The following is a 14,374-nucleotide window of genomic DNA, read 5'->3' on the forward strand; positions in this document are numbered from 1 at the left end:
GGGGGGGATTCTGTTAAGACAGGTTTCTGTTTTATACAGGTTTCCGTTAAGGCAGGTTCGACTGTATACAAGCTTTATATTGTCCAATATAACTCGATGTATGCCAAAAAATTGACAACCACCTGATTCCAGCGTGTAGTGACGCATATATGACTGCAAATCAGCAGGGGAATAAACTATGTAGCACATCTAGCAACTATAAATTATAGCTCTATGGTCTACTCTTTCTTACATAAAAATTACCTGTGGAATGGACATATTTGAACTAACAGTTTAGAAGTTTTAGTTTCTGAGTAAAAGAGATGGTGATATATCATTCTCTTTTCATAAAATGATATGTTGTTTCTGAGGTTATTGAATATTTCATTAATAAAAACGTATCTGAATATAATATAGTTAACCACGTGTACAAATTTGTGTCTCTCAGGAAAAGGCAATGAAGACAAACGAGGACAGTCCATAGCCCTGAGTGTCGCAGAGAAATCGTGGCTCTACTTGAATGGTCAGCCAGTCATCTGCAATCGTCTGATGGAGGTAGCTGCTATGGTCTCAGCTGCTAACCCTTCCATCAGTATGACCATGGACAGCATAGAAATGGGCGCACTTCAACAGGTAAGGCAATGTGAAGTGACTGTTCAGTCTGTGAGTGTTATATATATACAGACCTGCCACCTATCCCGATTTAATATCGGGAATCCATATTTTTTTTCCTAAAATCTCAAAACATCCCGATTTTCCTGATTTTGATCGCATGTAGCCTGATTTTTTGTGCCGTCTGTTGCACTGGATTTTTCTGAAAATTTACTCTGCCTTCTTCTCTGTCGCAGAGAGCACCCATTAAACTTTTTGTCTGCAAGAACTTCGAGCACTATTTTTAGAAATTTGACGCTGGATTTAGTAGTTGACTCACCCCAAGTTGTGTTGGATCTTTGTGCGTACACGTTATTTCAACTATAATGGAAGTAGTGCCAATTTGACAGTCCGACTTGGCACACTCTTAAGATCTACTTTCGCTTTTATTACCACTCAGAATTCTCAGATGATGGCTATTATAACTGTTTCTATTGCTACATACAAATTATCAAAATTATTCATAGTTCTGCTGTTGCTTTCAAACAAGCTCTGTCCAAGTTCTGGTTTGTCAGACGCGTCATCAAGACCCGTCTGTAAAACTGTTTCAGTTGTGTGTTCGCATCACGTGACTTCGGCGTGTGAGTTGTGTGGGAGACCATCCGTTGACAGGGTCAACCTAAGTTCATGCTCGCTGGTTTAAGCTTCTTTCGAGAATTAAAAAAATTGATCACACACACACACACACACACACACACACACACACACACACACACACACACACACACACACAGAGGGCATATTCAATATGGATAATATTTATGGACAGCCTTGGAAATTTTTAAAGTAAGCTTGGCAATCACTTGGGTGATTTGTCGTTGATCCTGATTTTTTTTTCATCAAATCCCGATTTCCCCCCTGAGATCCTGATTTCTGGATTTCATAAAGTGGCAGGTCTGTTTTATTGTGTGTGTCATGGCACAGTAGAAGGAGATGCTCCTCAATTTTTGGGCAATTGGAGAAATTGGAATTATCTTAAAGTTTTTTCATTTGTCTTGCCTTATTTGAAAAATCCTACCTATCTTAAATAGAGAGAAGTCAAGATATTTGCAATTAAAGGAGGTGGGGTTGCCTAGTGTCAGACGTATAAGTGAGAAAAGGGCCGCCAAAGTTTGGTGAATTCCAAAGCTTGAGTGTCCTGGGAAACTGTATATTTACATTTTTTGTGCCCTTGATCCACTTTTTAAGAGTAAAATCTGTGCACAATGTGTTTTAAAATGGATACAATAGGTGTTGAGCTAAAAAAAAATAAAAAAATTGAGAAAAATAATTGCTCAATGGCCACAAAAATTCCGGTTTCTTTGTTTCATTACATTGACGAGCGCTCGATTTTACTACAATGCTGTTTTTGGTTTGTTTTTTTTATAGTAAATAACGTGACTTGAATGTTTTTGGGTTTTTTTGTGTTTTTACTTAAAAACTGTAAAAGTTTGTCTCAATCTGAAGTGTAAATTGCTCATAACCTGAGATTTTCGTCATGGCAAGGTGCCACTTTAAAACTTATTATTTGGAGTTACGATCACACTGTTTAGCTATGACAATGAAAACTTAAATATTTATCCAAATTGCTTTAAAACAGGTAAATATGAAAGAGAGCTAAATTCTAGGGACACTGGTTTATTAATTTAAAATTCCACTAATAAATGAATAAGTATGCGTTGCAATATTTTGGGGGACCTTTTTATTGAAAACATTGCAAAAATTGAGATACTTCTTGATGTATATGAGGAAAAACTGTTAGTAAATTAGTAATGGATTGGAGCGTATGAATGAAACTAGGCATCCTTATGTGATTTTTAGTGAAGAGCCAAGTTCTGCTATCACTTTCTTGATGTCTATTACTTCTGGATCTTAAAGACTAATATTTGCTTGAAAATTTGTTGAATTGCGCGACGTTTCTTGAACTGGCCTTTTCCTCTGATTGGTTGCCAAGTTTCATTCTTTTTCGTCCTCGGGTTTTCCCGTAACAATACTGAGAAGAGAGCTACCTCTGGTCCCGAATGGCCCAAAAAATTATGCCTCGTGCGGAGACCTATTTCTGATCAAAAGCGTATTGGGCGATTGACATTTCTACCTGTAAAATATGATATGAAGTTAGTTGAATGTTGGTTGTTGACTTGAACTGAAGTCACTCTTACTAATTTTGATAATTCTATGGGCAATTAGTTGTTTTTTTTACCCCTAACCCTTCAGTGCCACTTTTCTGTGTGGTTTCTTTGATTATTTTTTAGCAGGTGGGCACTTGAATGTTATTTGCTTGGCTCTGCAGTATATTGCAGTTTTGTTTATGTTGCCTTTTTCCTTTGCAAAGAGGTGATAGCAATAGATCAAGTCGATGTAGTTTTGTTTCACATACTTTTTAAAAAAATCATTGCTTTCTCTTAATCAATTTTTTAAAATCCTCTCCCCAGGAGCTGTTGTGGCTGCTGTATGATGAAAGTCACCTCTCAAAGTAAGTTGTAGATGCAAAAATAATGATTTTAACTCATGAATAAAATACTCTGGATGCTCATGATAGTTGCAGGTGATTGTAGCACTCTGGTACCTGAGCTGTTATCTTCTCTTTTGAGACAAACGAATGTTGTTGTATTCACCCTCAAAATATTTTTTTATAATATGCTTTAGAACATAAAAAATCTGTGTGGGTAGACTTTAAAATGGCTTATCATACCAAAATAATGTAAACCAAACTGTGCCAGTTGTAGAGTTAACAGAGGTAAAATTATCAAAAACATTTCACTTTGTTTCTGTAAGATTTCACAGTAAATCTTCAGCCTTGAAAATTTGTCTGTGGTGATTTTTTGTGTAAAGAGTTGTTGTGAAAAACAGTAAAATATCTGACTGCTGTAAAGATTTTCTTTTTTCCTTTCTTTCTTTTTTCCTTTCTTTCTTTTTTCTTTCTTTCATTTTTGCTTGTTTTACTTTCCTTGTTTTTTTGTTTTTTTATAGTTACAGGAATATTTCACCGCAGTATGTACCCAAATGTGTTTTTTTCCTTGTTTGAACCCAGGTACCCTATGGCTCTGGGCAACCTTGGAGACCTAGAGGAGATCTCCCCTACCCCTGGTCGACCGCCACCTCTCTCGTTATTCCAAGAAGCCATCAGTTCATCGGTGAAGAACTATGCGAACCATCACGTGTACCCTTACACGTATATGGGTGGCTACCTTTACAGAAAGCGGCGCTACAAAGAGGCCATCAAGTGCTGGGCTGAAGCATCTAATGTCATTAGAAAGTAAGTTGCATCTGTCTTAGAATGCTGGTTAAGTCTCACCCGCGATGGACTAACGGGAGCATAGCTGCTGGTATCCCAGGTCTACTGCTATCTTGTCAGCTGATGTTTTTTGTTTTTTTTAGGTCAGGATGTGGTAGACAAAACCCGTCCTTTTTGTGAGATCAAATGGTAAAGGGTCAATTAGTGACCTTTCATGCATGAAAAAATATTTGCTGTTTTTTTAAGCGCTCATTGGTTTGTTTTCGGTCCAATCTTGCCTGTCGTCTATGATAGTTATCCTGTTTAACCTTTTGCCACTCGGAGGCGCCGATGTGCGCCGTCATCGCTAACCCCCGTAGTCGCCGATGTGCGCCGACACACCTACTCGATTCACCCGTTTGCACTACTTTCGTTTCTACGTTGTCTTGCTTCCTGCGAGGTCGCACGAGATTGCCAAGCTTATAGCGAGAATCTAGAGTGATTGCCCTTTACTGTCGTGTTTATTTGGTGAAAATCGATCGAAGCACGAGAGAGCGACGATTTTTTAAATTTCATGCTTTTTAGAGACCTAAATCTAACTTCGTGGACGAAATTTTGCGTCGCTACAGGCACTGTATACGATGGAGACACTTATTATTGGGATTTAAGTGCTGATATAGTCGACCAAGGGGCTAGATCTAGTGCTAGTAGTAGTAGTAAGTAGTCACTCGGTCGTGAGAGAGAGAGAGCGAGAACTATAGTATAGTAGTAGGAGAGCGAACACGATGTCACAGTCACAGGTCTAGATCTAGGCTCTCGGGGAGGGGAACAACTATGATACTGATGTTGATTGACTCTGATGAAGAAGATAGGCCTAGCACCCACAGCACTTTAGCTAGATCTAGTACTACTAGCTCTACTACTACGTAAAAAAGGGAGGAGCAACACTGGGACTGTGGGCGCTGTCGTCAGTGTCACAACAATCCTTTTGAGCACGTTGTGATCAGGGTACGTGGTAAAAAGGGGTCATGCCACTACTGTGTAAAGGCCGGAAACGTTACAAAGCTTGGCAGAGGGAGTGAGACAGTGACAGGATGCTATTTGGGCCAGGTTAGGCTTTGCAAAAGACCGTGCTGGGTAAAACATCATGAATTTCTGTGGGCATAAAAAGCGGGTTGTGTCTTTTGGTTGTTTTTTTTTTCACTTCAGAATGTTTTTTTACCTAATACACAATGATTTTTCATACAAAACCATACATTTTCTTGAAGTTTATTCATATATCTGTGCTCTGACACCTAAACTGTAATTTTAGCCTCATCCTCTGATTTTTAATGATTTTTTAAAATAATATAGTCATGCAGTCTAAGCGGAGTTAGGTCCCTTTTGCCAGACTTTCAGCCTTGTTGGGCAAGGATAGCTCTGAGGGTGAATGGGTTAAAGGGTTAATGAAAGTGGATAGGGCTATTACAATTTTTGCATATTTATGATTTTGTGTGAATGTAGGTCAGTCTTCATCAAGGTCACTGAATTGCAAGCTTTAGGTTGAATGGTGCGACCCTGTTTTTGTTTGTTGTTGTAACCACCTTTGACTCTGATGCAGTGAAGTGTAAAAATACTGCGTCAAAGTGGTGATATGACAGAAAGCACCAATAAATGAAAGGGTCTAGCTTGCACAAGATTCCTTCTTGTGTGCATGTTGCATTTATGAGAGCAATTAACACTCTCCCTCTCCTTTTCCCCCCTTTTCTTTTTTCTAGACATAGCATGTTTTTAAAAAAAAGGATCTAAGACACAGCTAGTGATAAAGATGGATGCAGAAAACTTAATGATAAAAAATTATTTAATTGAAATGTTTATATTTAAAGGGTCTGATGTTCATCTGCTGTGCAGTGGGGAGAGGCCATTTCTGCTCTAATTTAATTGACTGTTCCTAAAATTTTTATCTCCGAGGGGGGTAAACCCACTATGCCGGAGCCCTTGTTTGGTACTAAATCTAAAAAGCATGAAAATGTTGCTATATTACTAATTAAATCAAGACAAGTGAACCTATTTTGATAGTTCTACCTCTTATGAATGAAATCCCAATAAAAGAGACCGGTTTTCAGCAATTTGTTGAAGTCATAGTAAAGGAATTTGCCCGAACCACTGTCAGCAGCTCACCGGCACAGCGGTTCCGACCGTTAACTGCTGGTAGCGGCTTGCTTGAGATGAAAAGAATGATGGTGATAGTCTTGGGTGCGTGACAGCATTCTTGTCAAAGGGAAAACAGTAACTGAGAGTAACATTTTTCTCACATGAGTATCAAAGTGCTACCTTGATGTTTTCTGTGTTTTTGTATGATTTCAGTCTGGTTATGCAATGTTTGCATGTCAGTATTATATGGGAAAAGGATGTTGAGATCACTCTCCTGCTCCCTTTTTACTGAGAAATTGGCGTTGGAAGAGTATCCTGATGTTTTTATTTGGTGTGGGAACATTGATTTTGGAATTTTGAACTGCTTTTTACTTGTACTGGTCGGTGAAAAACTATGTTTAGTGTTGTTTTAACCTTGCTTCATGTAATTTGTAGAGACTGCAAGGATCTTTCTGTTTCTTAAAGGTTTACCCACATGGAAAATAAATTTTTCTTTGTATCAAAGGAAAAGAACTGCGGTAAAATATTTATCTATTCATGCATTTCGTTTATGCCAAATATGTTGCATGTGAGGATGTCTGAATACGAATATGAGCTTTTTTCAAGGTAAGCCTATAGGATTTTTTGTCTCTGTTCAACAGGTTCAACTACACGAGAGAAGATGAAGAAATTTACAAAGAGTTTCTGGAGATTGCGAATGAACTGATTCCCAACATAGTGAAGGCAGTGACCCTCAACACACTGGACCATGAACAGCTGAACCTGCTGTATGACCCTGTGGTCTATGGAGACATCTTGCGGTTCTACGACGGGATTTGTGAGTGGGAGGAAGGGAGTTCGACTCCTGTGTTGCATGTGGGCTGGGCTCAGCATCTCACGTTTTCCCTCAATAAATTTGACCCAAGGACAAGAGCCAAAATTGATGTTGGGAAAGATGAGGATGAAGAAGATAAAAAGAGTGATGATGAAGAAGATGGGGAGGAGGTGGACGGGAAGAAAGTTGTAGATAACAAAGGTGGGGTTCAAGATTCTGAAAACGGGAAAGGTAAAGCGGCAGTCCAGAAAGACCCACTGAAAGTAGTGGTGGAGGAAATGAAAGAGGTCAGCAAAGAAGATTTGACGCTTTCTGCTCCAGAGGCAAGTCCTCTTGGCCAGAGAGTGACAGCTAGAGGTCGCAAAGGTCAGAGGAGAAGGATGTCTGGGACCGCCAAATCTGCCGCGAGTGATTCGATCAAAAAGGGGAACATGGACGAGAACAGCAATGCCGAAGATAAGATCAAGTCAACTATCGAAGAGCTGGCCTCCAAAGTTGGGAAAGAAGAACACACACAAGCCGCGGCTCCCAACCCCAGCATCACAGCGCTGGCACAGCAGTGCAGCCTCAACATCCTGAACAAAGACTACTTACTGGGGGCCGGAGAGCCCTTCTCCTCCTCGTCCCCGTCGACGGTTGCTGCAGTTTCTGCCACGTCGGAAGAGCCATTCACCACTAGCGCGGTCACGACCAGCGCGGTCTCAGGGACGGACGTCTTAGATGAGTTCCTTAGCTCCAAGTCCAATGGAAGCGCCTTCATCGGGCTGACGATGGACTCGATGCTCAAGGCAGAGAGCCCAGCAGACATGATGTTGACGATAAAGCGGGCCGACGACGTCACGAAAGCTGCCCCAGCACCATCACCGTCCCCGTCTCCCACAGCTGAAATGTTAGCGTCTCTGTCCCCTGTTCAGGTAGAACTTCGCAGTGAGAAGATGAAGGGTCTAAAGATGATGTTCAAATCCACCAAACTCAATGCCAGCGCGATCAAGCTTCAGCTTACAGCTCAGTCGCAAGTTCACGTGAAGGATTCTCGTTTTCTGGATTTCTGTGAGCCCACTGGTTCTGTGCGAAAGCGGCCGAGGAGAGAAATTTTGTAAAGGAGGTCGACCCAGTTGTTTGATCAGGACATCTGCGCATGTTATCCTCTTTTTTTTTTCTCTGTAACCATAGAAACAAATTTACCTGTGACAGTGTTAAGAGTTCAGATATTCTTTGAGTTTCACAGTGGTCAAGGGAAGGTCTCTTGAAATTGAAAATTGAACTATAAATCAATGCAGAATTTAATGTAACATTGAGTTGTCATAAGAAGTGAAGAGCCCTGTGACTGAACAGAAAAGTCATGAAATTTCTGTCCTATAAAAAAAAAAAAAAAACTACCGACCCGAGGTCAGAAGAACATGCCAGTGAGTTGCATGGTACATTAATTTACGTTCAGTGTCCCTGTTTTGCTGCTTTTATTGTCCAAAAACAAAAACACAACTGGAATCTGCTTTCCAAAGATTGATCAAGATCTGTGACTCTTGTTGTTTGTGTTCACATAAGGGGAAGACGCAATATGAATGTACATCCTTTTGTATGTATTCAGTGTTATTGGCTGTCTCAAGCTTTCTGTATATCTCCCACTTTGTTGAATATTGGGGAGGAAAATTGGGTTGTTGCACCTGTTTTCACCCATGCTGCATCATGTTGTATTGGACATTCCAGTTGCTATTGCAGATTGTCAATGATATCATGTACGGAGTCAAAATCCTTTCTCTTCATCATGTTTTGGCTGTGGCCATGTCAAGCTGTTTTGTTGTTTTTTTCTTGTGAAGGGTGCGCTTACTCTTTGATTTTAACACAGCCGTTTCCTATTGAAGTTTTGCCGTTTGTGTGGATTATATTTCTATGACAGGAATAAGATGGTTGAAAGTGTGTGTTTGTGCACAATCAGATTGAGACCAAAGAAAAATTTGCTTATGGTGTTGTTGTTTTTTTTAATGTGCAGTGGGAGAATATAATTGCCACATGAAATGTTGATCATGCAGTAAGTTTTTGTGCTTTCTCGATTAGTTGTGGTGTTTTTGCTTCCATTTATGTCACAATATTGAAGGTGTTGTATGTGTAATCCATTTCTTTTGCAGTAAGGCTATGTTAATTTCTAGAATAGTATGACGACAAAAATTTGTTGTAAACTGCTTTTGAAAGCACATGTTCTGTAGTTGATGTTTCATATCTTTGCAGAAACCAGAACGCAGAAACAGATACTTAGCGCTGACTTTTAAAGTTTTTATAAATCATTTTGTTTATTGATATATTCATTAGTAATTCGCGAATATAAATGGAGGAAAATGGAATTTTTTGGTATTGCTTTTCTTGAGAAAGACTTAACTGTAACTTCTTAATAGAATTGTCGCAGCTATCTGTGCGAGATGTACTTAATTGTTTCTAGGTTCTGATTATAGATTTGTATTTCAATAATTTCATGATACTTTGAGAAACTTGGATCATATTTTTCTTATTTTGAAGTTGATTTTTCTTCGTGTCCTTATTTTATGTAAAGAGAAATGAGTTTGAAAAAGTTGGAATGTTCATACTTCATATACATGAGGTCATCAGCTCTTAATTTTTATAAAACTTTTAGGAAGGTCAAACTTTATTTATGACAATATGACATTTATTTGTTAAATGCTGTTTTCTTGTACATTTCTTTCTTTTCTTTCTTTTTTTTGGGTTTTTTTTTGTTGACAATTATTGTTTCTGATCATCATGTTCTAGTCGCAGAAATACTTATTTCATAAATTATTGTCTATTGTAGTTTACAGTTTGTTTAAGTCTTTTTGAAACCCGGTTTTTTGTCAGGAAAACTGGGGACATTTTTTTTTTTTTGCTTTTTGGGTTAGCATTAGTCACTTTTTCATAAAGCATTGACTTGGAATTTTGGTACCGTATTGGTTCAGTGATGAACTGTGATCTCTGTGAAACAAATTTTTACATTCAAATGTGATTTTGACGTTACATGGTTAGGATTTATATTAATTTGTTATTTTTGGTTTTGATACTAATTAGTTTGAATCGAAAAAATCTGTTACAATGTCTTTACCTGGCATACTTCAATATCAAGAGAGAAAATGTGTAAGTCTGCCTTTGGTCAACATAAAACTTGTTGACAGTAAAATACGCTTGGAAGATGGCCATTTCTTTTCATCACTGATACAGATATGTTGTAAAAAGCAGTGGGAAATGTTAGGGGTGAAGCATTCTTCTTCTAGACACGGTTTTCGTCATTTGGAAAGCGGTGCTTAACATTTCGCGTATCAGGAATTCAGGCTGAGAGAAATATTATGTACAGAAATGTAGGCTCAGTTCAGGCAGAACTCAGAACTGAACCCTGGACTTTCTCATGTTTGTAAAGGTTCATTAAGCAGTTGTGCCATGGGATACAGGAAAATGAATTTTCTACAGAAGTTTTTCGTGGCAGTGGCAAAAGGTTTTAGTGTCAGTGACTAATTTGCTTCCCTTTTGGTTTTTGGTCGGGAATAAAATTTCTACCAGCTGTGAAGGAATTTTATAAACTAAATGACTAAATGAAGAGTATCAAAATGTCTCTGAAATTTTGGAAGTGGCTTCAAATATTCTTGTGAACTCAGAGAATGTGAAGAGTATAAGAGAAAAATGGTTCGAAGAAGAAAAAGAAAAAAAGAAGATATTTGTCTTACTATTGTCTCTTGACTTTGTAGTGCTTTAAATCAAAATTCATTTTCATAGACTTTGCGGTACATGTTTTGACAGTTCACACACATACAAGCTGCTATTGGTACAGGAACTTGCCACACGAAAGTGTTTTGTGTAGTAGGCGCTTGTATAGATTCGTATTTGTATTCCATGTTGACTATGTTGTTGATTGTACAATCATTTTGTAAAGAATAATTACTTTTTAATGATGTTTTTTGGAGTTTGCATTTTTCTTGAATCTTTTACTTTGTTGACAACACATTATACAAATGATTTTTAATCCTTTGTTACAACTTTGTTTGTTATATGGACTGAGCATTGTGCCAGACTGCTGAAAATAACCTTTGTTGTCTCAATTTGAACTCTGTTGTGCAAAATCGATGAACACGTTTTCAGCTTAAAAAGACGTATTGTTTTCAAATGCAGACTTCTTTGAGGAATTGAGTTTGTGAAGCAGGTGTCATTTGTTGCTTTATCGTACGTGTATATATAGATAAGTATGGACTTCAGGGATATGACTTTGGCACTGGAGTAACTTGAGAACTGTTGTATCATTATTCATTACTGTATTTTTTTTTTTCTCCCACTAATCTTTTGTGACACACGATGTACATACAAATAAGTCAGTGGATATTATTGTGTTTTCACACAGCAGAGGCAGGTGGAATTGTGCTGCTCATTGTACATTTGCCGGCTCACAATTAGATGTGCAGGTATTTTTTCCATACTCTGTTGTCATTTGTAAATTTTGGTCGTGAGCACCAGCCGAGCAAAATAAAATGTACCTTTAAAAGAATGTATTTTTACCATTAACTCCAGGTTTGATTGATTCAAATCTGAGTTTTTCAGGGTTAGCCGTTTGGCTGACTTACTGTACAACTTTAAAAGAGAAGTGGAGATAGAACAGCTGAGAAAGTGCCGATCAGTGAGTTGGAACCTAGTAGACTTGTCATTGTTTAAGGCTTGGGGGGGGGGGGGGTTTAAAGGTTGGGGGGGGGGGGTGATGTGTTGAGGGAAAGGGATGTGGTATTTAACTTGATTTTCTTTGTGTGTAAGCAATATTTTTTTCACTGTGTGTAGCAAGGCGATGTATTTTGTGGACCACAATTAATGTAGATATATTCTGATATGGGACTGTTCGTGTAAAATCAATTTCTTTGCTGTAACAATGCAGTACTGCATTCAAAATATGCGATGTAGGGTAGGGTGGAACTTGGAACACATGCTCCACTATTTGTTTACATTTGGGGGAGGGGGGGGGGTCTTTTCTTTTTTTCAAGCCAAGAAACAAATTGTAATCTTTTTTGTATTAAAATTATACCCTTGGTGCTGTTCACGTGATCTCTGATGTTGAGAAGATTGAGGGGGTGGGGGAGTTCTTTGATGATGATTTGGTAGCTTAGAGTCTCGGATACAGTTATGACCTCAAAAGAAAACTACTGAAATCTAACTTACGATGAAATCGCCTGTCTATATTGACAACATTTTCTGGATGTATCCCCAATTTTGCCAGCTTGTTATGTTAACCCTTTGAACCCTGGGCTTCTGAGCCTTATGGACTATACCACTGGGCTCCTAAGTAATCTCCTTGATTTTATAGGTGTATACTTTTCTGCAGATCACTTTAGTTCTGATAAAGGGGCAGCCCACACTGTATGCTTCTGAAGAAGTTAAGATTGTCTCAGAATGCTATCAGGTCTGCTTGGGTAATAACATAGATTGTACAGAGCAAAGAGCTTGCTGTTGAGCGGGAATTTGCGCTATACACACATGCTGTCTATTATTATTATTAACTATTTCTCTCTTTGGTTGTAATATCACTGTGCTGGTGTATATTGATGCTGCTGTTTCGTAATTGTTTTCTATTTCTGTAAACACAGGTCATATTTAGGTGGGTGTGTCATACCGATATTTCGGTACCCTAAGGGTATTTGCCACGTTGCGTTTACCTGATTTTTTCGGTACAGAGTGTTCAAAGAATTCAAAATAATAATGTTCACTAAGACAACTAGAACAATCTTTACATAGAGACGAATTTTGTTGGATATGAGGGAAAAAGTTCATTGAACTTGACATTAAAGGAAATCATACCTGAAAGGGCAGAGCAGTGTGTTACTGCTCAATGGAAATGCGATAAGTTAAGGTATTCATCTTGCTGTAAACCTACCGTAGAAGCTGTTTCAGTTTTGCAAAGCAGTATTATCTCTCTCTCTCTCTCTCTCTCTCTCTCTCTCTCTCTCTCTTTCTCTCTCTCTCTCTCTCTCTCCCTCTCCCTCTCCCTCTATCCCTCCCTCCTATCTGTTCTGTTCAGCAGGTTGATGTCTGGAGAGTGCATAACTAAGTTCATTTTAGTTAGTATCAAAGTTTTCACTTTTTTTTGTTTGTTAAAAGTGATAATTTCCCTGCAGATGATTTGACAGTTTGTGGATAATGAAGGTGATACTTGGAATGACAGAATTGTGTTGGGGTTGGGTGTTTTTCTTTTCTCAGTGATGGGAGAAGTGCAGTGTGCTGGGGGGGTTTTTCTGGTCTCAAATCTTGCAGTTTGTTGCTGAAAGTCTGTATATATATTTGTTCATCGTCCAAGTGTTCTTTTTTTTTTTTTTGGTCTTCTTCATTCTGCGCAAAATGTTTTGATCAAACAAGTTTTCTTCTGTATTTGCATGTGTACAAATTTTCATTGTCATAGTCTTGAGTGAGCACCGTTTTTCTTCCCCAATGTATTGGGGTTTTCAGCAGAAGAAAAACGTGGAAGAAAATAATCGTTTTGATGGGTGTTTTTTTGTTTTTTACTGATCTCTTAATGGACATTAAAGTTTGCCCATGACTGAAATTTTATTAACTTTTTCAGCAGTTCCCAGTTTATGCCACAAAGAAATATTATTTATGATTGGTTATTATCATGTCCTGAATTCTTTTCTACATATGTATGGAGGTAAGAAGCCTAAATATGACTAAAATCAGTTGTAAGGGTAAATGAGAAGTAGAAAGACTTGCATGGGCTTTGCTGTAAGGGCCTATTACATGTACAGGCCGACTGGACAGGTTTCTGGGCCGTACGGCCAATCGTAGCGTGTAATAAATGCTGCTCAAACCGTAGGTGAACACCCGGCGAATAGTCGGCCACCCGGATGTAAACAACCCACAGCCGCTGCCTGTGAATTTGACATCCGGCCTGAAGGGAGTGCCGACTACCTTTGAAGTTCGCTGCGCTGGGGACAACAGAACTAATTTCAAAATTATGGAAAATCACGTCGTAGTTAAAAAATAATACCAGATTCAGAGTCAAGTGTATCAAAATTAGGGAAATGGCTCGCGAGTGCCTTATTTCGTTTTGTGTTTAGGGATTTTCCATTCCTCTTATTTTTATGTTTTGCGCGCCATGATGCACACACGTGTTTGGAGTTTTACCCAGACTAGACCTAGTGTGTAGAATACGTTGCTCGCGAGGTGCAGCTGCCTTCAGATCAGTTGTGGCGTGTAATAATAAACCAAGTTTCCTTGATTTCGTCTGGTCGTATGGCTTGCCTACAGTCAAAAACCTGTCCGGTCGGCCTGTACAAGTAATAGCCCTTTAGATTTATTAAATATGGCTCATGAATGTTGATTTTATTACAGAAGCTGCCTCATAGCTAATGGAAAAAAAAGTAACATTTCTTGTTGGTGTATAGAGACTGCCTTTTTTCTGTAGCTGATTAGTAAGTGTAAGAGTTGAAAAGCCCCTATCAACGCTATTAAGTTATTTAACCCTTTGCAGTCACACAGCCAGAAGTACAAAATACCCCATCTGGTCACCCGGCCAGGAGAGCGACTGCAAGGGACTTCTCGGGCCTGACAAAGCGCCAGGTGACCAGAAGGGATAGTTTTCACCGTCGCATTATTGCACC

The 14,374-nt window shown here is 38.8% G+C and overlaps 1 protein-coding gene across 1 annotated transcript in view; it reads left to right on the forward strand.

Annotated features, from left to right (window-relative positions):
• LOC101851537 (menin) overlaps nucleotides 1-10,454 on the forward strand; it is a 21,159-nt gene extending 10,705 nt beyond the window's left edge. The window contains exons 3-6 of the mRNA XM_005110452.3: nucleotides 428-612; nucleotides 3,042-3,082; nucleotides 3,641-3,865; nucleotides 6,598-10,454. Coding sequence (XP_005110509.1) covers nucleotides 428-612; nucleotides 3,042-3,082; nucleotides 3,641-3,865; nucleotides 6,598-7,870 — 1,724 coding nt within the window. The 3' untranslated portion in view covers nucleotides 7,871-10,454. The remainder of the gene's footprint in view (nucleotides 1-427; nucleotides 613-3,041; nucleotides 3,083-3,640; nucleotides 3,866-6,597) is intronic.
• The last annotated feature ends 3,920 nt before the right edge of the window (nucleotides 10,455-14,374 follow it).

The sequence above is a fragment of the Aplysia californica genome, unplaced genomic scaffold (genome assembly GCF_000002075.1).
Source record: "Aplysia californica isolate F4 #8 unplaced genomic scaffold, AplCal3.0 scaffold00892, whole genome shotgun sequence".
NCBI lineage: Eukaryota > Metazoa > Mollusca > Gastropoda > Aplysiida > Aplysiidae > Aplysia > Aplysia californica.